Genomic DNA, 24,602 nt, shown 5'->3' with positions numbered 1-24,602 from the left:
ATCTGGAGATTTTACAAGAACTGTGTCATTCTCCAAAATGAAGCATAAAACCTGTTTGTTTGTTTATGCAGATGCAGGCACATACAAAATAAGCTCTGAGGCTAGACACTAATCAGAAGTCGCCAAGAAAATTCCATACTACTGTCACAAATAATCAGCTAACCCATAGCTTAGTCAAAATCAGACACACACACCCTCACACAATAACAAGAAAATAAAGCAGAAGAGATAGAAAGAGCAAGACAAACCAAAAAAGGAGAGAGAGTAAAACAGGAAGAGCGAGAAACTAAGGAGAGGAGAAAGAGAAGGCTAAAAACAGCAAAGAGGGAAGGGGTGAGATAAACAAGGCACAGGAGAGATAATAAAAGAGGGGATGGGAGGATTAAAGAAAGGATAAAAATCCCAGTGAATAGAGCTCCCTGGAGGCTGGAGAGCCTGGCAGCGAAAACTCATAAAGGCAAGGCCATCTGACAGACACAAGCAATAATGTGTGTGTGTGTGTATATACATCTGTGTGTGTCCATTTTATCAGCTAGTAGAATTGATACGAGCAATGTGTCATTAGATGTCTCGACATACTATTTAAATAAACACTAAGTGACATTTGGAATTTTTGCTCCTGGGCTCCTCCTACGGTTGCAGAGTATAGTTGACTTTAACAGCACTGTCCGAAAATCAAGGGGGGAGCGTTCCTACCCTCCTTCAAAGGTTACATAGTGCAGTTTCTACACTGCTGAGCCCAGAGTAGCAACGACGGGGGCTCTATTAATGATTTTGAAGTTGTAATTCTAAGGTAAAAATAATACCTAGTGTTCCTTTAAGATTCTTCCTGCTCTGAGAACTGTGTTGTCATCCTGCTTGATGCCAAGTTTCAGACCCCAGCATTAATCTGTAGAGCAGTGCAGCTCCGTTCTTCAGAATTCAGCTCTCCATCCAATATATTTGGGAAGAGTTGGAATGGTGCTTGTGATTCAAACTAGTCAAACATCATCAGTACCTGCCATCAAACATTCACAGAAAATCTTCACAGCAGAGTAGAAGCTGTTACTGCAGCAAGTGGAGAAGAAACTCTTTATTATTACCCTTAGTTTCAGAAGAAATTTTGGATGGCCACAAACTTTGGGTCAGACACTGAGCTTGTGCCCTTGTCTCACACAGCTCTTGTGATAACCTCAGGGTTAAAGGCATGTGTGTGAGTTGTCAAATTGACAGCGTTTATGATAAGACTAGTATGTGTGTTTGTGTTTTGTCATTCCCCGGATGCCGTTTTAGTCCCCCACAGCCAAACTCTGGCATTTACTGGGCTTAGTCTTGTAAAGTCACTTCAAGTGCACCTCCTCCACAGTCTTTCGCAGCTGAGACTCTTCCGTCTCCTGGATTTATGCAAATTCTGAGCAGAAACTCTGCCAATAGCACTGGAAACAAGTAGGGCTGAAAGATTCATCGTTTTTATATTGCAGTCCCAACTGTTGTTTACAAGGGATGTAATTTCCATCATAAACCACCTCACCAACACTTTTGTCTTAAAGGAGACACATTGTTCAGCACATGTGCACATTCATTCGGGGGTCTGGAGCCTACCAGCCTAAAACTTTTGGAACAAGGAAAGCTGGGATAAACAGAGCCATTCTACTTTTGTGCTGATTCTTACAAAGAGTGCAGAGCCTTTAGAATTGTCCATGTTTGCTCTGTTAAACAGAGCAAAACCATCAGAACAAGTGCAGAAAAGAAACCTACTGTGCAAAAAACAGCACCAACCAAAACAGAGAACCAACCAAATGGCTAAAAATGGGAGATTCTGCTGGTCACTCCTCACTCAGTGGTGCGCTCAGGTCTGGGTGAACAGTGGCTCATTCTCATTTAAAGGTACAGGCTCTGAACATTTTGGCTTTTTAAAGAGTGTGAGAATGGTGCTGTGTTGTTTCATCCATGTGGCATTTTATCCATCATATCACAAACATTCCTCATTCATGTGACTGAGACTGTGTTCACATGTGAAAGGTGGTAATAATTGTGATTTAAATGGGAAAATGTAACTATATGAGCATTTGATTTGCCTGTAGATGAGAGTTAGATCAATCCAAATTGACACCCAATTCTACAATACCAATCCTCAGGGAGGTCGTTTGAATGCTCACAATAACCTGATATTTATTCAGAACATGAGATTTTCACAGTAATCCTTTCAACAGGTTTACAAGGACTTCAGTAAACTGATCAGAAGAAAACTCAGAGTTTACATGAAACACCAACTCACTAGCAAGTCACTACAGGATGAAACATTCTAACGTCTCTGTGCAGTTTTCTCATTAACACAGTAAAGTTTAACACTAATAACCTACTGTTTTTTAAACCCCTGAAAATCAGAGCATGAATCTAAGAGAGTACTTGGATAGGAGACCTCATAGGGAAACCTCATAGGGGGTGTAGGTGCTGTCCCTGTGGCCTGTGTGGATCTCAATGCCTGTTTGCAGTACCATGGACACTGTACTGAATAAAGGACACCTTCATTCAGATGAGACGTGAAACCGTAGGCGTATTGCCCCAATGTTCTAACTCATAATTAGAATTACTTTATTGGCCACTGTGCTTGCACACAGAGGAATTTGTTCTCTGCATTTAACCCAATCCGTGCATTGAAACACACATTTACACATGCACTAGTGAACACTAGGGGGCAGTGAGCACACATGCCCAGAGCGGTGGGCAACCCTAGCCACAGTGTCCGGGGAGCAGTTTTGGTCCCCTAACCACCAGGCCATGGCTGCCCCATAACTGTCCCAGCTTCAAATTATTGCCCCAGTTACTCCCCTCTGTCTCCTTTCTACCTCAAAGGTGGTGAGAGTACTGGCCGCAGATTGGCTGCTGTCGCATGTTCCATGTGGATGCTGCCCATTAATAACTGCTGGAAGGTGATAATATTTAATGGTAGTATTACTGGTGCGCAAACACACCCAGTGTTTCCCAGCTGTGCAATTCATACTGTGACATTCACTAACTCTTCAGATCATTTATAAGTCATTCATGAGTTGAAGTGTGTGTGCAGGAGCAGGGAACATGCTGAAATATGCAGTCCAGAGCTGCAACCCTGGCAAGTCCTGGCAAGCAACTACATTAAGCTAATCAGTAGCCTCCTGCTCTCTGTTCATAGTGCTGTGTTTACTCTTTACACCCCCACTGCTCTCTGACAGAAAGACAGGCAGAGATAGGTTTGCAGAGGTTACAAGACGACTCCTGGCCCACACTGAATGCACAAAGTATGTTGGTGTGTGTGTGTGTGTGTGTGTTATACTCAAGACACCAGGAAAATTTACTTAAATACAAACACCTAAAAGTATGTGGCAGTTCTTAAAGTGACAGGTCAACCTTGAACCCATTTGTAGACATGTTTTGTGTCTGATTCAGCACTTCCACCTTAAATGGTGCAGCTGTTACTTTCTCATGCCTTGGTGCTGGAATGTAACTGCTGCGCCATTTAAGGTGGAAAGAAAAAATGCGAATAAGAAGTGCCTGAATGTAACTGCAGCATCATTTGAAGTGAACTGGTACCAGGACTTAACTGCTGCACCTTTTAATAATGTAATAAGAAGCTTGGATGCCAGAAGGTAACAGGGGCCACATTTAAGGTGGAATAAAGAGTTGATATTACACAAACCCAGGAGGCACACTAAATACATTCTAACATTTCATCTTGAGATCTCTCAAAATTTGTGTTTGAATGTGTGTGTGTGGCTGAAGTGTTTGTCATCTCTACAGCGGCGCATGACTTGTGTAATAGCTGCCAGCATGATGTGCTGCCTCAGACCAGAAAAGGCATCCTTTCAGAGAGGGAGCTCCCTTACAGTCCAACAGAGTGTGTGTATGTGAGAGAGAGTGAAAGAGAGAGAGAGAGAGAGAGAGAAAGAGAGAGAGAGAGAGAGAGAGAGAGAGAGAGAGAGAGATGGAGAGAAGGACACGGGAAGGTAAAGTATGAGAGAGAGGCAAGCTAAGAGGAAGGGAGGTGGAGGGGTTGCTGAAAGACAAAGTGGGGGGCGGATGGAGGGGTGGAATGTGGCAGGCTGACTAATGGAGAGCGGAATAAATGTGCACTGGAGGAGAGGAAAGATAATGACTATGCCCATGATGGTAAACGTGAGTTAATAATGAGAAACACTAATTTTGCGGAACCTGAAAGCAGTTCATTAGCCATTATTAAGATTACGTAAAGCATTATTAGGGGTAATTTGATGAGGAACATATTGTAGCTAGGGTGTGTAACACATCAATAGTTGTAGGACTTTTTCATGATGTGAATCACAGTGTTGCAGTGTTCTAAGTGTTGGGAATCTGGTGGGTGATGCTTCAGTCGTCTGTGGCTGGGAGTCTGAGAGAGCATAATTTGCCTCACAGTCTTAGAGTAGGTATTATGATATTCCTTCTCCCCTCATCACTCAGCACCATGTTAGCCACTGTGGACATAACAGATCTAGGCAGTGAGCATTCTCCTCCAAGCCTGTTCAGCTTTCCAGTATTAGGCATCTGTGTCATTTCTGTGTGTGGAGCTTGTTCTTAATGTATTGAGAGGAAAGTAATATGCTGTGTGGTCTCTGACTTTTGGGCAGTGCTGTACATGGCTACAAAATTCCACACATGCACTAAACTAAGACGCTCTGGTGGTGGTTTGAGAACAGAGTGGTAAAAATCAGAGAGGAGAGAAGAGGAAGGAGGGTCGGGGGGAGTCTTTTAACAGCCCATGGTCGTGGGATCAGTCCGGGACTCTGTAGGAGATAAAGATTTCCAACTGTGCCACTTTACCCACTCATCTGTCACAACATGCCTTTCCCCTCGCCATGTAGCGCATCAGTGAGAAGAACCTCAGTGACACCAACGATCTCATAAAAACACAGTGTAGAAACAAAAACAAAACTCAAAAGACTCTGCATTTTCCTTTTAAAGAAGCAGGGGTCACGCAAAGGTCAAGAATCCTAAAAATAATGCTACCAACACACACAACTCAGACACACGACTGGCTTTGTTCAGCTTTGTTGAGCTCGGCTTAGTTCAGCTCACCCCGGCAACCAATGTCCACAACTTCCAACAGACCCCAGGCCAGCAGGCATTATCGGCCCAACACAAGGGCCAGCTCCATCTTCACCCTGACCTAATTTGGCCTGAGTTTATTTTGGATCTGTACTTTTGGATTTTTCCAGCACAAGACGGCCTCTTGGCACAGCTATGAGTGAGCGCTGACCAAAAATGGATCCACAATATCCTCTTCATAAACATATGCTGAATGCTCATAGCAAGATGAAGAACAACAACAAAAAAGGAATCTGCCAGATAGCACATGGCATTTCTTTTCTTTTTTGCTGAACACTGATACTACGAATGAGCTGATATCAGTGATGCAACAAAATGATAATTCAGGACACTATTAAGCCAAATATCAAAACAAAAATGTTGATTTCACCTTAAACCTATACAGCAGTTACAATCTGGTACCCGAGCTTCTTAAAATACTTTTCTGTTCCATCTTAAATAGTGCAATTACCATTTCACACACGTTTTATTCAGATTTTCTGTAGTACTTTAATGGACAGCATTGTAGAACTAATGGTAGGGTTGCAGCCACACAACTCCAGGGTCCAGGGATTGTGGGCTCAATCCTGCATCAGCTAACTGTCCATGAGAGGTTTGGTGTGTTGTCCCTCTCTGCTGGGTTTCCTCCCACAGTCCAAAGACACATATTGGTAGATGGATCAACTGTGCGAAATCGTGCACAGCTGTGTGTGGTTAAGTGTATGATGCCCTTCAATCAAATGGCACCCAGTCTAGGGTGGGCTCCTGCCTTGCACTGAATGGTCCTGGGTAGATTTTTTAACAAAGTGGTTACAGAAGATGAAGAGGTTCCACCTTAAAAGTTGCAGCAGTCAGTAACTTTCTGTGACTTAATCTTCTTATTCAAATTTTCTGTTCTGCTCCAAATAGTGCAGTAGTTGCATTCTGGCAACAAGGCATGAGAATGGAACTGCCTGCCGCACCATTTAAGGTGGAAAAGAAAATTCTAATAAAAAACGGCAACCAGCCAACTTCAGCATTGATATGTTATTCCTGGTCAGTCTACTATGATGCCTTCTTCTCAGACCTAGTTCTCGACCTAGTCAATATCACTAGAACGGTATGAGTATGAAATACTACCTTTTGGCATAAATAATGAAACAGTAATTAGACAGTCAAGGTGAGACCACATGCTAAAGCAGGAGAGTGATGTTTTACAGCCATTCGTGTAATGAATGTCCTTGGATCGCCCAGTCTTTGATGTGGGTATTACAAATTTTAATGACCTGTGTCCCCCAGGTCTACTTTGACGGCCATGGTAATTGAGTAACAATAATTAACAACCGAAAGGCAAACAGGCTTGGCAATCACCCTGGGGACCAAGACAGGAAGGGTAGGTCAGGCACAGGAGGACTGAGTAATGCCAGGACCCTTTGAGACTGACCTTTAGCTTGGACTAGTGACTTTAGACCTACTTCTAGTTTGCAGTAGAAATGAAAGTGTGCATGTGCAAGTAACCAGAAAAGGAACAAGTTAATGACATGCTAATAATGACACCAGAGAAGAAAGCAATCTCAAATCTGGATGCTTGGCAGATAATGAAGCAAAGTAGTCATTCCTGGCCCAGTGACCATGTCTAATGGTACTCAACAACCGTGAATGGCAAGGAGGCACTAATTTTGCAAGCAAGGTGAGTTTATTCTGTGGAAATGATCAGTTCAGACAAGACTAAATATGACAAGGACGGTCACTTCTGGCAATATGTGGGCCACAATTGGTGCAACTAACTTAATTTAAGGTGCACCCATTGTGGCCCATATATTCTATTGTCCACATACAGAGCCACACTAGTGTTCTCATTCTCAAATACAAAGAAATCCTGACAGGAATGTGTCAATGTCTAAAGCTGTGAGAGAAGAGTTTGAGTCTGTTACTTTATCAAGGTGGATTGGTTTGAGTAAAGAAGCCTGTAAACTTCTGTAAACTTTCTGTGTACATTTACTTTAATGCAACTTTGGATTAAATTCCACCTTAAGTAATGTAACTAACAGCAAAAAAAGGCAATGTTACCCATCTATGGAGCAGACATAGAGCAACATCCTCATTTCTTTTCATGCTTTTCAACATTCAATGGTCTCTCCACTGTCCAAACACCTACAGATGCTGACTCTGACAGAGACACAGTGTGAGAAGGCCTGAGCTACTTGGGACTGAGATACTTAGTTTGATAAGAGATTTGGTGTGATAAGTTTGATTTGGTGTGGCAGTATCTGTAAAAGATGTATCTATAGGCTCAGATAAGTATCAAACCTCACAATGCACAGGTCTGAAATAACCTTTTTGTTGTGAATATGCTGATTACACCACAGGCAGTCAACACCCGCAAAGTTCTGATATTTCAACAGACTGATTTTTCTGACGGTTTATGCTTGCATAGTTAAAGACACAGTATAGGCAGTTAATGACATAATCAGCCCTAACCGTAGATTATGAGCCCGTTTTTCATCAGCTGTGAACCGCTTCACTTCACTGATGGGCATTTTTCACCGGTTAGACGAAAGAATAGTAATATAAATGACAGGGAAAATGAAAATGCTGCTCGCTGAAGCTTGGTAACCTCCATGCGTATCAATTAACTTCAACTCCAATTGATCACATGGACAAATTTAGCGACCGTGCTGTCAATCCACCCACAGTGAAAAACCTGTTTCATGGTTAATTTAGCTGATTTTCTACAGCCTGAGAGGACTTTAAGTGTGTGATTGCAATCCTCTGATTTGGCAAAGCAAAGCCATACCTAGCTCGTAGCTTTGGAGTGAATGAAATTGTGAAATGCTGGCATCCAGCCTTATGGTTCTGTCAATGACCCTCATTTATGAACCCAAACAAAGCTGAGACCACTTTCCAAAAGCTTCTTTTGTGCTAACGAGATCAAAAAGTAATTTTCTCCAATGAGTCTCCATCATGTTTAACAACATGTTCACCCTTAAAAATAAAGGTACTTCAAAAGATTCTTTGAGTGATGCCATAGAAGAGCCATTTTTGGTTCCACAAAGAACCATGTTTGTTAAAGAGGTATGAAGAACCTTTTAAAGCACTTGAGAGCAAACTAAGGCCCGTGGGCCATATACGGCCCATTAGGCTGTTTTATCCGGCGCTCTGAGTATTTACAAAATTGTCCTAAAAACACTACTGACCTCTGCTAAAGCCGAGTCTATTAGGTCTACAGTTATTCATTCGTCACATTTGCCATTAAGTTGAGTGCTACTACCCCTCTGGAGTCATGGATCACGCCAGTGTGGTCTAACCGTTTAGCTGGTTTAAGATGTCATACACAAACCGTTACCTTTTGTTGAAAGTCCTGCTTAAAACACTGTATTGTTTCTGTTTAGACTGTGATACGCCAAGCAGAAACAAAGATAAAAATAGAAAAAAAAAATACATTACAAGTAAAAGGTTCACATGCTTAATTTTTTTAATTAAATAATTCAATTAATTAACCCCCCCACCTCTCTGCCTGCCTATCAATTTTTAAATCCCAGTGTGGCCCTTGAGCGGAAACGTTTGCTCATCCTTGTTTTAAAAGTTTAAAAATAGTAAATGTAATGTTCTTAACGTACGTAAATGTATTAGCAAAAATGGTTCTTCTATGGCATATTTCACAATATTTTGTAGTAAGGTTTTTGAGGGTGAGGGATACAGTAATAAACTTGTTTAAACATGGCGGCAACCAAGATAAAAGACCCACATTGTGGAGTATAATCTTCATCTCATATGAGGTGTGCTTTTCTTAAAAAAAATAATCCCTTTAGTAAATGTTATTTGGCATTTTATGATAGAAGAAAACACTCACTGAAACCAGAAGCTGCTTCTTGGTTTTGTCCTGTTCTTTATACAAGAGGAGAAAGACAGAACAGGACAAAGTGTAGTGTAAACATACTCTCAATGAAATGCCATACATAAACCAGAGACATCTCCCCCACCATCTACGGTTATTTTCCACCTTGTGTTTACCTCACCACCCCCCACCCCGAGTCACCACAAACGCTCTACTCTATTGCAGTCACTGAAGTTTGAACGGGCAGGCCAGACAGTAGCTCTGACAGCCAGCAGAGAAGGCAGCTGCTGCGTTGGTCCCTCCCCAGGCTCAGGGCAAAACAGGAAGAATTAGTAATTTTGCTCGGAGGAGGTTGTGGTGAGGTGTGAGCCCTGGAGGGGAGAGATAATCCCTGCAATAATGCCTCCCAGCACGAGAAACCCATCACATAGAGGTAAACAACAAATGATCCGCACAAGCCAAAGCTAACAGCCCAAATACGCCTCTTTAGCATCATATCCATGCTGTTACTACAGAGATAACCAAAGGATCAGTACACATTTCATACCGGGACCTTTACAAGCCAACAGTAGCATCATTTGCAGTCAGAGATTAGAGCACACATATCAAAGGATGTGCTTAATGCACAAACACAGACATGACAGCTTTATAACAGTTCATTTTATAACTCATTACTCATTTATAACCCCCCCAATGTAATCTTACTTGCAAAGCAGTAATAATAACAGCAACAACAACAAAAATCAATGTGAACACACAAGAGGGTTTCCTTAATGTCTGAAAACTTGAACTGTACACAGACAACGTCCCAAAATGTACACGGTAACAGAAGCAGCTTTTAGGACAGGCATAACACCTTCCTGCCATTCCAAGCATGGTCAGTGGGGGCTGTTACTGCAGGAGACTGCCAAACACAGTGAAAACACTTTAGCTTAAAGTCCTAATATGAACTGATATAATGACAGTAAATGTAACCTCAAGGGTTCCAAACGCTTCAACTGTGTAAAGGAACACCGAAATGTAACAGGGAGACTAGAGCCTCTGTTGCTGCAACTCTGGGCTCAGCACTGTAGAAACAGCACTAAGTAACTTTTGGAGAAGGTGCTTTGAGAGACTACAAGCACAAGCCACGTATTCTTTTGTCACATCCTTTTACTCGTGTTTACAGGGTACACAATCTGATTCCGCTGTCTCTGCACTCTGAGAGTGGATCGTTCTTGGAGGATAGTAATTTATCTCTGTCTGCCTAAATTATTTATCTGTTTTGGCAGAGTTTAATAAAGTAGTTTGCCTTGTAGGAAAAGTCAGAATTCAAAATATCACCCTACACCCTCTGTAGGGTACAGTGTAGGTCATAATATAGCAGTTTCTGCACTCACATAGTGCATTGTGTGTTGAAAATAATTTTTAATCAGCTATAACATTCACACACCCATGGTGTTCACTCAACATGGCGGCTATTGTACACAATGACATAAATTGCAACCCACGGATTGAGGTTAGCTGTCCTTACCTTGGCTTTGCCAGTGCTTTGGAGGATGTGTACCAGGGCACAGGCCATTTCTTCCTTGTTCTTGACACTGATGGCTGGTTCCAGGACGGAGCAGAGCAGCATGTAATTGTTGGTTGTGTATTCAGCGAACTCTTTGTACATCTCCATCGGCAGGATGTTCATGCTCTGGTAGCGGGCTTTGATGCGGATCATGGGACCTGCAGTCTTCCCTTTGCCTGGATTTGGCGTGATAATGGGGTACCACTTCTCCACCAGTTGCCGGCTGGTCACCGTCTCTACCGGGATGTTCACCAATCCCACATAATTGTTTTTGTCCTTTTTCTTCTTCTTGTCGGAGTCTCTGTAGACGTGGACGGTGATGTTTTGGACAGCAGGGAGGTTGGTGAACTCAAAGTGCTCGCCCCAGAAGACATTGTCCGCCTTGAGCTTGCAGGTGGTGCGGGCGTATAGGGCCTCGTCCAGGCACAGCTCGCAGAAGTACTTCTTCTTGGCCGGCAGGTCTTTCGCTTCGATGACCCACAGCCGGAGCATGTTCTCCACCCGCCGGCTGTTGTCCTGGAGACGGGAGAGAGGAAACGAAGTGAGGTCGCTAGACCACTGAAGCATGAGGGTAGGGCAGCGAAAGATTATTACTGTATGAGTATGACATCTAAAAGGGCTGCTGATGCAGATACTGTTTGACCTGGCAATTAAATAACCTTCCGTTTCAGGTCAGCTACTCTTGCTCTGCAATTAGATGATTTCTGCCCTAGATCACTTAATGTCCTCAACTACGAAGGCTGCGGGGGGGGGGGGAGTCATAAATATCCTGCCATCATTCAGCAGTTAAAGTCATTCAATGCTGTGTAGTGAGAAGGACTTCTCAAATTGAAAATAAAGATGGCACTCATCATTCCAGGACTGGTTTAAAGTGTGATGAACCTGAAGCCGATCTACAAAGGGGTGAACACTCTATGCCTTTGAATGTGGATATAATTTCAAAAACAGTAAATAACTGCATGTTACAGTTGAAAAGTGCATAATTAGGTCTTTGTTAAATTAGCTTTATGACCTATTCACACAGGGTATGATTGTTTCACAGAAAATAAACAAACAAACAAATGACTGATGAACAAATAAATGAATGAACAACAGAGCGAACAAATTAACCAAAGATGTTTTCTGATGTATCGCAAACTTCACACCAAGTTGGACAGTCTGAAATCACCGCCGGGGGTGGGGGGGTTGTGGGTAGACGCAGGACGAGAAAGAAATTAATTAATTGATGAATTTACCATTTTAATTTAAGCACGGCACCTAAATGACACACACTTAATTCAACCCAGTCTACAGAACAGTTCAGCACCTCATTCAAGATCTAAAGCTGTGTAACCAGCTGTTCCAACTGTATTTCCATAGTGGGAGAGTTTGAGTCTCTGCTTCTGTGCGTTGCTCCTCTCATTAAAAAAGATATCTTCTTTAACCTCTGCATTCTGCTACAAACAAGACAAGCTGCTCTGCCTCCATCTTGATGCTGATTTGTTTGGTCTGCAACCATGAAAACAGAGCTCCACAGCAAATTCACCAGTGTTAAATCAACACCATTAGTGTTAAATTTTTATATTAATTTTATATTAACTCCTGGGCTGTTTGGAGTCCATTCGTTGGATTCTTCTATTATGGCAAAGGCTGTACTTTCACTTTCAGGGTCCATTAACGAGGCAGAAGAAGCTGACAGTAAAATCTGTAGCTAGGAGAGAATCAGTGTATGTTCACACTGCTTCGTGCATTTCTTGCTCCATGTTCGTCTTAGGCGAGACAATACACCAGGTTCTAACTGAGTAATTGATGCAGTGTTGCAGTACAATTCTAGCAGCATTAAGAGCTCTCATTATCTTTGATCTTGATTGCAAATGGAAACACGGACACGCAGCCAGCCACACAAATACCCTAACTAAGAACAACAGGGAGCGGAAGCACCCCATTTTGTAATCTGGCTTTTACTTATTGCATTACATCTCTCTTCACACACAACCCACACTAAATACCCAGAAAACACTAGAACATTAGCTGCGTCTTCCTCTGAGTACCTTTTTGTATACAGCCAATCATTCTGAAACCTTATGCTGGGGCACACCCTCGAAATCAGGTAATTAAAATTTACAGCCGAATGATAGAGGGGTCTTTGCCACATCCTGAGACAAGCCATGAAAGGCGTGCAACAGAAAGCCCTGACGGATACCAGCAGCTCTTTATTTTTTAAGAACTAATTAGTTTTTAATTTCTTAAATAATAAAAGATGAGGGCGGGGTTAGCTGTCTTACTGCCATCATTTCTTGGCGGGCTTTAAGCAGCCATATGTTTCGTGACTCCCATGTTTGAGCAATGGTTTAATTAAAGAGAAAGGGGAGAAAAAAATTTAAAAAAAGAAAGCACCTGCCCTCATTTCAAGTTCTCAGTAAAACTATCAGTTCTCACCATCCTTCTCAGTGTCTTTTCTAAAGCCAGATGAAATAGAGATAGTGGTTACTATCAAACCCGGGTTGTGTGCAGGTGGGTCAGGTGAGACAAATCAACAAATGTTTTTTTTATATGTGTATGTGTTTTCACAATATTAACACACAGTCTTGGAAGATGTATCTCCAGCTCCATGCAGGTCATGCTTACCTTGTTTGGGTGGACAGCTCGCCTCAGGTTCTCCATCCATTTGTCCCTTTCTGCGGCTGAGCGACAGGAGAAGCATTTGCTGCCTGTTGTGGTGCTCACCTGCAAGGTACCGAATTAGGGTTAGGTTGCTGTCTGTGATCCAGAACTAATCATTCAATGTCAATACCTGACCCTTAACTATGTTTATGTTTCAATCAGAGCATCCGGTTAAAAAATCTAGTGCAGGGATAATTAATTAAAATACCAGGTCCATTTAAAGAAAATCTTCTCAAGCCAAGGTCTGGAACATAATGTATAACTTGCATTATGATCTGTCTCTTATCCTATAGCCTTATAGTTATAGCATCATTTTATGTAGTTAACAATTGAATGTCAAATCAAATTACACTTTCAATTACATTTCAATATTCAAGATTTATTAAGAATTATAAATAACAAATACTCTATATAAAATGTCCTTTTCCCTAATGACTTTTGCCGTTGCAGTTGACTTTACTGTTTTTCCAGCTATCTGACTGGCTCTTATTGCTGAAGGGCGGGACTTTATCAGTTAACAGTAAGCTAATTGGCTCTTTATGCTGAAGAATGGGATTTGATCCGTAAACATCCATGTTCAGTGTTATGAGAATATTTCAACCCGTTAACATTACCTTCTTTTTAATGGTTCTGGTTTTACCTCACACAACACTGCTGTCCTAGAAATGTCCCAAAAGAGCTTTTATCATGTCCCTTGGGCTATTTTTACTGGCCAGTGGTGTATGGAACACTACCTTGTGTGCGTCACTCATTCAAGGCACAGCACTCATCACAATGCACAGATCTGACTGGCTGAGTAGCCTCACGTGTGACATGCAGAAACACGTGATTAGTCTGGTAATTTCCTGGGGCGCTAAACCTGAACTGTAATGACTAGAAGAGTCACACCGCTTAAAACAAACACTCTGTTTAAAATTAAACAGCTCTTAATAGTTTATCAGTCACAGGTCCAAGTCCGGATAGGACAGAATCTGGGTTCGGACTTGGACCGCGAGCCACCTATTTGGGACCCCAATCTTGTGTATCATACAGATTAGACACTAAACCTTCATAATGTGTGTCTGTACATATATCTGTGTTTACCTCGAAGCAGTAGTCTTGGCCCAAAATGGAGCTGTGTACGGGTTTGATGAGGACCTCCTCTTCCATGCTGAGGTCCAAAGCTTCCACTGCACTACTTGGACTAAGCAATGACTCGTGAGAGCGAGATTCTTTCAGTCTCGGCATCAGATGAGATCTGAAAATGGAGTAGAGTGAGAGAAAGACAACAATTAGTCAATTAGGATAGAAAACATACAAAAACAAAACCCAAACAAAATAAAAAGGAACCTCCTGGATTTCAATGGCATCCATAACAGTCAAACAGTGTCTAACAGGTCTGTTTTAGTGGTTGTAATGTTAGAGCACAATGCAGCTCCTGAATGGTCATTTAAAGACAGCTGTCTTATCAGTTTCAATATCCCCATTTGGACATGTAGGATGTATTAGAACATCACATGCTTTTGAATTGCACTTTGGAAATATAGTCATTGTATCCTTCAGCACTTTGGTAAAGTATTCACACTTTCAGTATGGACCGAATTACAGAAACATTTTGTTGGGTCCACACCAAATAAAGCAGGTGTGAAAGCTAACCCAAAGAGGAGTAAAAAAGCATACCTAATTAATTAGAAACAAAACCCAAAATACATGTGAACAATGTCTAATAATTTCAGTGTCAAACCTGTTCCCATTACCTGGTGCAGCCATCAAGAAGTAAGATTACCTTCCCAGAATCCTAATTAACTATTTATGAGTCCGGCTAAATGTGAGTTTCCTCTGAGACAGCACAGCTGTGCGAACTGGAGCTTAATGAAACATGGTGATAGATGAGACTCTCATTATACAATTTATGTCTGAGAAATCCAGAGGCAAAATAGTTTCTGATTATAAATATATAAAAGTACACGGTCTCTGTCCAATGAAAAACATGAATCTCCAAAATAGTAACTTTACAAGAGAACGAAAAAAACCTTCTTAACCTTCTTCTAAACCTTCTTCCTGTGGAAGCGATGAAACGTTATATACACATACTTTAAAAGGCTCTGTACAGACTGCACTAAAAGCATGACGGGCAATTGGCAATATTTAAACATTACTGTGATAATGTTTCTTGAGTGTATTCTACTCTAAGACTTTAGCTTATGTGTCTGAACATTTCTGTGAGGATTAGATGGCATTCAGCGACAAGCATATCAGAGTGATGATTACTGAGATAGGATCTAGATCATAAAAGTAATTTCAACACATCCTAAACGTACTGGATTGTGCTCCATCCTCTGTGCTGCAGAGAATTCAATTCCACTGTTCCACAGGCCTATGCCTGGAGGGCTTTACCCTCAAGCCACTGGGCATGGTAACTATTGGAGCTGTGGCACATAAACCCATTGTGAGTTTCCCATTTCTTTTTAATGCATTGCTATGCAGTTTATACTAAGTTGTGTTTGCACAAACACCTGTGTCCACATTGGATTTGGCTAAAAGCAGATGTAATTACTAATTACAAGGTGTGACAGAGTGTATGAGAAGATATGTACACAGTTATGGGGCATATCTTGACCAATAAAATGAAAACCTTCTGTTTTTCTTGCATAAATTAAAGCCTATAAAGTTGTGAAGTTGTGTTTTTCCCGTTTTGTGAAATACACCAAGCAGTTGGTTTTCTAGTGCTGTTTACTGCCTGATCTTAATGGCTATGGAAACCTGCTAGGGATGTGACAAGCTAATTAGTGCTTTCTCCCAACAGCAAATTATCTCTTAATCTAAGCTTAGAAACACAGACTTTAATATCTGTAATAAGATCAAAGTTAGAAGCCCAGTGCACAGTGGGTGAGTGAGTGTAGGAGTATAGAAATAATCAAGATAGTAAAGAAAAGCTACTTTAATTCCCCCATCTATCTCTGAAGAATATGAAGAGAGTTCTCTCTATTCAATCTGAACAGCCTCTCGCTGCCCTGGTTAAATTAATTCAACACGAATGGCGTTTAAAATGTGCTGTAATACGGCTGTAATAAGCATGTCACTGAAGACACGCTAAATAATGGGAAATGCTTATGTCTGTAATTGCAGCATAGTTTCAGTGGTGCAGTATTGTACAATACTGATTAAAATACAATCACTAGTTTTTATATCAGATATATTTTCATATACAGTTCACCACAGTAATGTGATAACTAATGTAATGCATTTACACATTTCAGTAATTTGCATTGTACTACATTACACTGAAATACATATATTTATCTGTACATTATCACTGTCATTTCAAGGCCGATCTATTAGCCCATTCTTCATGAAATGTTAATTCAGTGTTAAAGGTAGTTTAGTTAGCTCTTTTAAACATTGACACACCTGTATTTGAGGATGGTGCTTTTTCAGCTGAGCCAAGTGTGAAAACAAATTGTTCCAACTGCTCAGCTACACTTGTTAGATATTTTCTACAGGCAGATTTTTCCACTTTTCCAAAAAAAAAAAAACGTTTTAGTACAAAAAAAATCAGTTTTGTGACCTGTCATGTGTAAAGCAAAATAAATAATATCCCCATATCCTCTGTGAGTGTATCAGAGTGACTTCCCATATCAATGTAGTGCACAAAATGTATTATTATTTCAGAATGGCGTTATATATGTGTTCATAAAAATAAATATACAAAATGGTTCACTGGAGTTCTAGTCTTCCATAAATTACAAATAAAAAGTAGAAAAAAAACCTTCAAATGAACCACACAAAGCTGCTATAGTCTATGACACACAGTGACCCTACTCTACATTCCTGGTTTAGAGAGGAAGACAGAGTCTATTGAGTACCAGAGCCTCAGATCTACAGCCATCAACACAGAAAACACACTCTCAAACACTCTCTCACTCATACACAAACACACACACACACACACACACACACACACACACACACACACACACATACACACACACCTCCTGTAACTGAACAAAATGGTGTCTGATAAATATGGAGAGAGATTAGTCTCAAAATACTTTGCAAATGCGTTAATGTTAATTCACAAATTAAACACAAGTCACAGATAAGACTGATGCACAAACGCAGATTCTACAATTGACAAATACATTTTAAATTTGAGACAGTGATTTTAAAAATATATGGAATGTAATTTTAAACAAATATATATATATATAGTATATATTTTTGCATAAAATTATGATGTATGTATGAAAACCAAAAACATGTATTTATGAATGTAACTGTATTTGTACAAATTGCAGACCGTGAGACACAGATTGGGATGTATTTATTGGTGAAAAGTGAAACATATTTGTGACCTGTGTTTAATTTGTGGATTAACATTTCCGCATTTGTAAATATTTTGAGACTAATCTCTCTCCATAGATAAAGGACTACATCCGGCTCTGTTTAAGAACAACAAAAATTTTCTACTTCTCTTGCATCACCTTTATACTCCCTACTTTTTCCCCCGTCATCTCTCCCCCTACCCTTCCTTGTTTTTCTCCCCTCTCCTCCCTTGAAGATTTGCAGAGCATACTCCTGGGATAGGGCTGTCTTTCAAACTGTGAACCCTAGAAGAGCAAAGTAATAAAGTGTGTCTGTGTCTGTGTGTATGTTGTTGTTTGTATGTGTAGTTGAATGGCCAAGGTGAAACCAGGCCAAAGTGATAGGAGCGAAGAGGTTTCCGGAATTGATCCACGTTCGCAAAGACTTCTGGGAGTTGGAGTATGGTGCCCCTGTGTTCTAAAAGACAAGCCCAGTTTCCAGAAAGGAAGAAAAACAACACACATTCATTTTTACTGCCTCTGACACTGACAGCGCAGCTATGGGGAATCCTTATCAAAGTGAAGTCTATGGAAAAGATGCTCCTAAAAACGGCAGGGGAGAAGGAGAGGAGGGAGAGAGAGAGAAAGTAAGGGGAAAAAAATATAGAGGGTGAGCGCGGAGCATTTCGTCCAAGCCACCATCAATCACATCACTTCTATATGACAACAGGATATGAGAGTTTCTCACTACACTCAAAGAATTTAATTTTTCCAGCTCTCAGGTGAGACTCAGAGACTCAGAGTTCAAGGAAGTAACTGCAGTGCCAAATTCCAACAAAAACATGAAGCGCTGTGACTTATTCAATTCCGGCCCCTCAAGCCATTTCTAAGACTGCATTTGTAAAACGCATGGGCTTTGGAAGTCTACTGGAGAGAGACACAGAAGACCGAGATAGAGAGATTATTTCAAAGATTTATCGAGAGATTTGCTGTTCCCCTGAATGAGTTCAAGAAGAGAACAACGGCCACAGAACAAATACAAATGAGACACTTTCTCTAGACCTTTCTGCTAGTCATTCTGCTGAAAACAGGACAGAAAATTCAACCAGCATCTAAGACTGAACTTTGAAGGTTTGCTGAGACATGTTTCTTTGAAAACCTGAAAGTCAGTCATCAAAATAATGGAAGCAACGGAAAGGACACAAAGCAGACACTCAAAACGTTGAAAATGTTTACACACGTGTTTAAGTGGACATACTTTTTGTGCAAGGGGTTACTTAAAGTAAGATGCGAGAGTTAAGAAATGTGTGTGAGGGAGAGATATGAGACTCTTGGACATGAGAAAGACAAGTCTAGACATGGTCACTACACAGAAATGTTAACAAGATGGAATGTGTGTCTGCTTGGCCTACATCTTTACAACCAAAAGTATCTAAGTTGCTTTGTTTTTGTGAGTGCTATAACTCTTCATAACCCTCATAAACACTCATCAGATGTGGTTCAGGATGCACAAAAGAGGACTGCGGTGATAATCAGAGCAACTGGATGTACCAGTTTTTGCAATGATTTATTACACTGTATCTTCAGATTTTTTTTTTCTATATGTTTCAGTGCTGAAAAGTTGGCAATCTATGATGTAAAAGCATGTTACATTTACTACTGACACAACTCTTTAAATGCATTGTTGTTCATAAAGTCCCCCTTGTTTCTAAGTTCAAAATTATTTTAAAGTAGAATAATTTTCTCTTTATTAAAATGATGTTTACTTGATTCTTTTTCTTCTGAAGTTATTATATTAATTGTACACCAAATAAATGTTTCAAAAAGAGCTATCACAGATCATTCACAGATCATTCTGTGGTTGACATCATGCCCAAATCAGGAATTCCAGGACTATGCTGGATTTCTATATGACAGAAATAAATGAGGTTTAAAAACTGGCTGCTATCGCAAGTGTTCTGTTTACATTTTATCCACTAAGCACCACTGTATCCTCTGAAATATCAGGAGGTTAAGATGCTGAAATGTGTATAATGCTACATCTACGCTTCAAGCCCTGCTGCACATTGAAAACTGTGTCACACAAATGTAAGTCTCCTATTAACTAGAGATTGGAATTTTAGTCAAATTTAATAATCGATATTTCACTGCATTAATCATTTAGTTATCAGAGTTGAATGCAGACCTACATAGTTGATAACTGTAACTGAGCTAGTCATGTTTCTTCTTCACTAAACGAACTAGAGCCTCTGTCGATGCTTACGTTTAAAGCCACTGACATACTGGGTTTGTGTCCGTGAATTTTCGCACGTAGAATTTAATTGGTTTCAATGAGATTCGCTGCGGTAAGTGAATTTTGCGTATACAACTTCTGGGTGAAATCATCTTACCAGTGAAGTTTTGCGTAAAATTTAATTTAGTTGAACTCTGACACATTCTGCAACACAAGGGAGAGTAACAGTAAACTGCAGAACCAATAAAACCCTTCTTGGAGGACTCCTAATTATCCTGAAGTTATGAGCGCTCTTCAGATATGAATCTGCAAATCCAAAATGGAGGACTTTACGTTTACAGCGTTGATTTCTGGCCTTGCTCACAGACGAGACAAAGCAAAGCTAAATGCAAAAAATCCATGTGTTTCATTGCCTTCTTTTGGAGTAGTGTTCAGACAAATTTTTTTAAGTTTCTGACATTCATTCATTCAATCATTCATGCATTCATTCACCTTTAGTATTTGTTGTATCCTGATCAGGGACAATAAAGGCATGAAGCTTTCACTGTTATCTTTAGCACTAGGCAAGAATACACTCTGAACAGTGTTCCAGTCCAACAAAATCATCACACACTCACACACACACACACACCTGTGGACAAGTTCACACAGTCAACCCACCTAAACTAGAGCACCTAGAATAAACCCATTGAAACACAGGGAGAACACTAGTTTTAGAAATATGGAGCATAACAGAGAATAAGACATGTTAGAAATCAACCAAGTGCCCCAACTTAAATAACTGATTAATCAAATACCCTACATCTTTACTACAACCTGTAAATGTAGTCAGAGCAATGTTCTTACCACAAACGACAAGACTGTCTGGTTTTTAAGAGAAGATGTCTGGACATGGACAACAAAAAGAGCCAGATAACAAGACCATGACAATTATGGTCGTCTCGTGAAAAATCACATTGCACAATTACCAGTCGGCTGAAGCCAGGAAAACAGAGAACAAAAGCACAAATTTGACACACTGCGTGCACATCTGCACATCTGGAGAACATCACCTTCGGAGGTGAAATCCCACATCAATCCAGCATTAATGTCACTTCCAAACACTCCATTCCCACTAAAGCTGCCGTGTGTGTAATATGTGTCGGCTTGTGCTCAGTGATGTGCATCGGATACTTTAACAGCATGAGCAACAACCTCAACACACACCCACGGCCTCGCACCACGCATGTGGGAGTATTAACATAAACACATAAAAACTGTTAAAACACCGGCCCACACACAGAGAAATCATTAATCTACGACCTTTTTTGGGGGGTTCTCATCTCCCTCCATCTTCTCCTTCCTCTCTCTATCTCTCTCTCTTTATGAATATTTACCCAAGTTCCCATTTCTCCTCATCTTCCTTCTGTAAATATTTCAGACTACAAACCAAAGTCAAGGCACGTTGTCTTTCTTTTCTCACACAAGCACACGCACCACTTTCATCACAGTCAAGACATAGAGACAGACCAAAAGAGACCAGAATAAACTATAAATCACGTACTCACTAACTCCATCAGCACTTCTGCTTCTACGAGCTCAAAATAAATACAGAGCCTCAACACCCAGCTGAGTTAGTTTTTCTCCTCAGCTGCTTCAACATATTTCATTAAATTGAAAATTCTTTTTCTTGAATTTGCCAAAACCCGAACTTTGCCTATAGGCTCTGCATATTATTAATCAGCCCATATTCAATATAACGATATAGCCACCAACCTTTTATGACCTCCTACTTGTTTGTGCACTCACTGTCCATTCTCTCTGCTCCCCTGACCATACAGGAGCACTTTATAGTTCCACAAGTAAAGATTGGGGTCCACCTGTTGCTCTGCAATGTTTGTTTGCCCCTTTCACCCTGTTATTCAATAATCAGCCCCACCCCCCCACCCCACCACCAAAGGACCATCACAGACCTCTCCAGTCTGTCAGAAAGAAACTAAGTGGCTCACTATTTTTTGTAGGAAAAAAAAAAGAGCAAACAAATAACCCAATAAAATTGAACACTGTTTCATAGTATTTAGCAGACATTATTTTTAAAAAGACTTATTTTTGCAGTTTCAGATATATTATATAAGGTGAAAACGACTCTGACTGCTAATTTACCATGAAAGTAAACACATACTGAAAGTGCTACAAACCAAACCGTTTGAGTTACAAATGAGTTTCTGTGGTAATACAAACAGCATATAAAAACCAGTTTGTTTCTTATACAATCTCCATGTATATATATATATATATATATATATATATATATATATATATATACACACAGTAGTGTGCAGAAGTCTAAGGCACCTAAGATAATAATATATATTTAAACTATTGCCTTCTCAGAAAGCGTGAGGCTTGTATAAAGTTATATATCATCACAGTAAATACAAAAAAATAATAATACAAAAAAAAATTTAAATATAAGATTTTTCTATAAAGTAGTAGGTGTGAGTGAGTTTGAAGAACAATGATTTGTTCAGATTCTCCTTGATTGCATGTATTTGTTAAATCAACAGCACACATAATTTATTAACCAGAAAAACTGAAATTGGATGGTAACCTCAAATAATACGGACTGCCATGGGGATAGATGTGGAAAAAGAAAAACCAACACATTCACACAGAATATATATATATATATAGTATTAATATAAAGTATTAGATATTATTACACTTGTATCTTAATACTTCTCCAATATTGTTCAGCTACAGTCCTGGCTGATTCAGTGTGTGGGCCACATGAAGATTCTCTCAGTCTGGACTTAAGTCTGGGGTTTTGCATGTCATTGAGTCATAAATATAGCCACCATCTTGTTCTGGCTGTGTGGTGAAGAAACTGCAGCTGAAGAAAAAGAGAGATAAATTCTGAAGCCACATGGATGAGCAAAAAACAAGGGGGACAAAGGAAGAAATCAAACACTACACATGCAGCATAAGGGCCGGTCTCTTCCAAGGCTTTGGGATTCTGTTAAAAATCTCAGCTGTATTGGATATACAAGTGGTGGTGTTAATCCTAACCCTAGGGAATTAATAATGGCTCTAGGAAGTGAAACTTTCTGATGGAATAAAAGAAAACATCAGCTCATTTTGATCATTAGTATTGTCGCAATTGCTACAAAAACGAAACCATTCTGAGTAACACAAGTATTCTGACAAATCACTCTGTGTGACTAGTGGATTAGTCATTAGACGTTAGTCCTCCACCCTACAGCCCAAATTGAGAGCTCAGCTATTATTTTCGTCTTCCTAAATTACAAGCAAGCTCTACATGGAAAGCAATATTCCAATAATAAGAACTGAAATCAGAGACAATGTGTCATTTTTCAAAAAATAGTATATGCATATATATTTTAGGGAATTGAAAAGTTAATTGTAAGATCTAACAAATATATAAAACGTATGTTAAGAGTGATTACATAGAATAAATGAACATATCATACATAATACATAGAGCATTTACTTCATACCTATACTGAGAACATATTTAACGCCTCTCGTACACTGAGAAACGTGTGACAGTGAAAGGGTTTACAATCCTACCATTCCAGAGTGACATCCTGTTATAGAATAGTTGTGTGTGTTGGTCAGTATCTCAGTACTAAATCGGTCATTTGGCCATTCTGGGAAGTGGACTGTCCCTTGTGGCTGACCACTCAGCATAATAACAGCTCGTTATAAAGAAAGCAAGCCCCCAAACAAGCTCCAGATCTCAACAACACAATCCATAATGAGGCAAACAATGTAAACAACAACAGAAGGGCAGCATTTTAAAGGAGAGCTCCTGAAAAACAATATCAGTACTAGTGGTTAGTATCTACCAACAAAGAAACACACAAACACAGAGGTCTCAGAATTTAGTGTCACTTAAGCCCTGCTAAAACACTAAAATACTCTCACACACACACACCCACACACACACAACACAATTTCACATAGCATCTATTGCTACAGCCTTATTGCTACATAGAAAATACACTGCATGGTATGACAGGATAAATAAAGGTCACCAGGACATACAGGCACAGATAAAAGGCAGAAGTAGTCTGATATCTAATGCCCTGTGAGAACACAAACACACACACACACACAAAATGCACTCATGTTTTCAGTCTGCAGGGCTTGAAAGGACCATGAGCTCAACATATGTAGGTTATGTTAGGCCAGGAGGAACACTGATGTCACATTATGGTAATGACAGACAGCTGATACTGTGATACACTGTGTGCATTTGTGTGTGTGGGTGTGTGCATATGTATGTGTCTGCGTGCGGTCAGTGACGGGATTATGCTGTCATCATCATACTGGCATTTATTTGCTTGGAAAAGACCACATCAGAGAGAGAGAGAGAGAGTAAGAGAGAGAGATACCCTTCAAGACTCCTCCATTGCTCTGCGATTGCCTCTACCCCTGAATGGACCATAACTAGGAAAAGGTGAGGGTTTCCATGGCAACTAGCTGACAGGTGCTATTTTAGCCCCAAAAGGAGACCACAGCCCCTAATGCCTGAAATAAGGGGTACAAGCACCAAGTGAAAAGGGGTCAAACTTTGAAATGACATCAGCACAGGCCTCTCTATTACAAATATATCAGATTAAAACAAAGTCCTGCTCATTATATTTCCTCAGCCAGAGAGACTCTGTAAAGACCACTTGGGTTTCTAAAGCATCAGGGAAGAGGAAAGATGTCTTTCAGAAACATAAACAAACAAACAAACAAACCAAACCTGAATGTGTCAAGTGAGGCAGTGCCCAACGTGCCCTCTTTCAAACCAAAGAAGATACCTCAGTAAGAAAGCCAGCCACTTAAGTAGGACAGCCAACATGAAAAGGAAGGACAAGCGACTTCACAAATGACCATAAACTCAGTGACTCCTGCCTGACCCTGGCTCAGCTAAAACTTCTTTAGCTTCACAAAGCTAGCAGGGATTTTTAAAAACCACACCATGTGGGACACACACAAAAAATACGCATGAGTCAGCTTTTGCTT

At 40.3% G+C, this 24,602-nt stretch overlaps 1 protein-coding gene across 3 annotated transcripts in view; it reads right to left on the bottom strand.

Annotated features, from left to right (window-relative positions):
* dab2ipb (DAB2 interacting protein b) overlaps window positions 1–24,602 on the bottom strand; it is a 113,103-nt gene that overhangs the window by 24,065 nt on the left and 64,436 nt on the right. For all 3 annotated transcript variants that reach the window (XM_066658559.1, XM_066658566.1, XM_066658569.1), the window contains 3 exons: window positions 14,154–14,307; window positions 13,035–13,133; window positions 10,389–10,943 (listed from right to left, as the gene is read on the bottom strand). In XM_066658559.1, coding sequence (XP_066514656.1) covers window positions 10,389–10,943; window positions 13,035–13,133; window positions 14,154–14,307 — 808 coding nt within the window. The remainder of the gene's footprint in view (window positions 1–10,388; window positions 10,944–13,034; window positions 13,134–14,153; window positions 14,308–24,602) is intronic.

Source organism: Hoplias malabaricus, chromosome 2 (assembly GCF_029633855.1).
Source record: "Hoplias malabaricus isolate fHopMal1 chromosome 2, fHopMal1.hap1, whole genome shotgun sequence".
Classification (NCBI taxonomy): Eukaryota; Metazoa; Chordata; class Actinopteri; order Characiformes; family Erythrinidae; genus Hoplias; species Hoplias malabaricus.
Note: the sequence above shows the minus strand (reverse complement) of the source record. Positions and strands in the feature narration are given on the sequence as shown.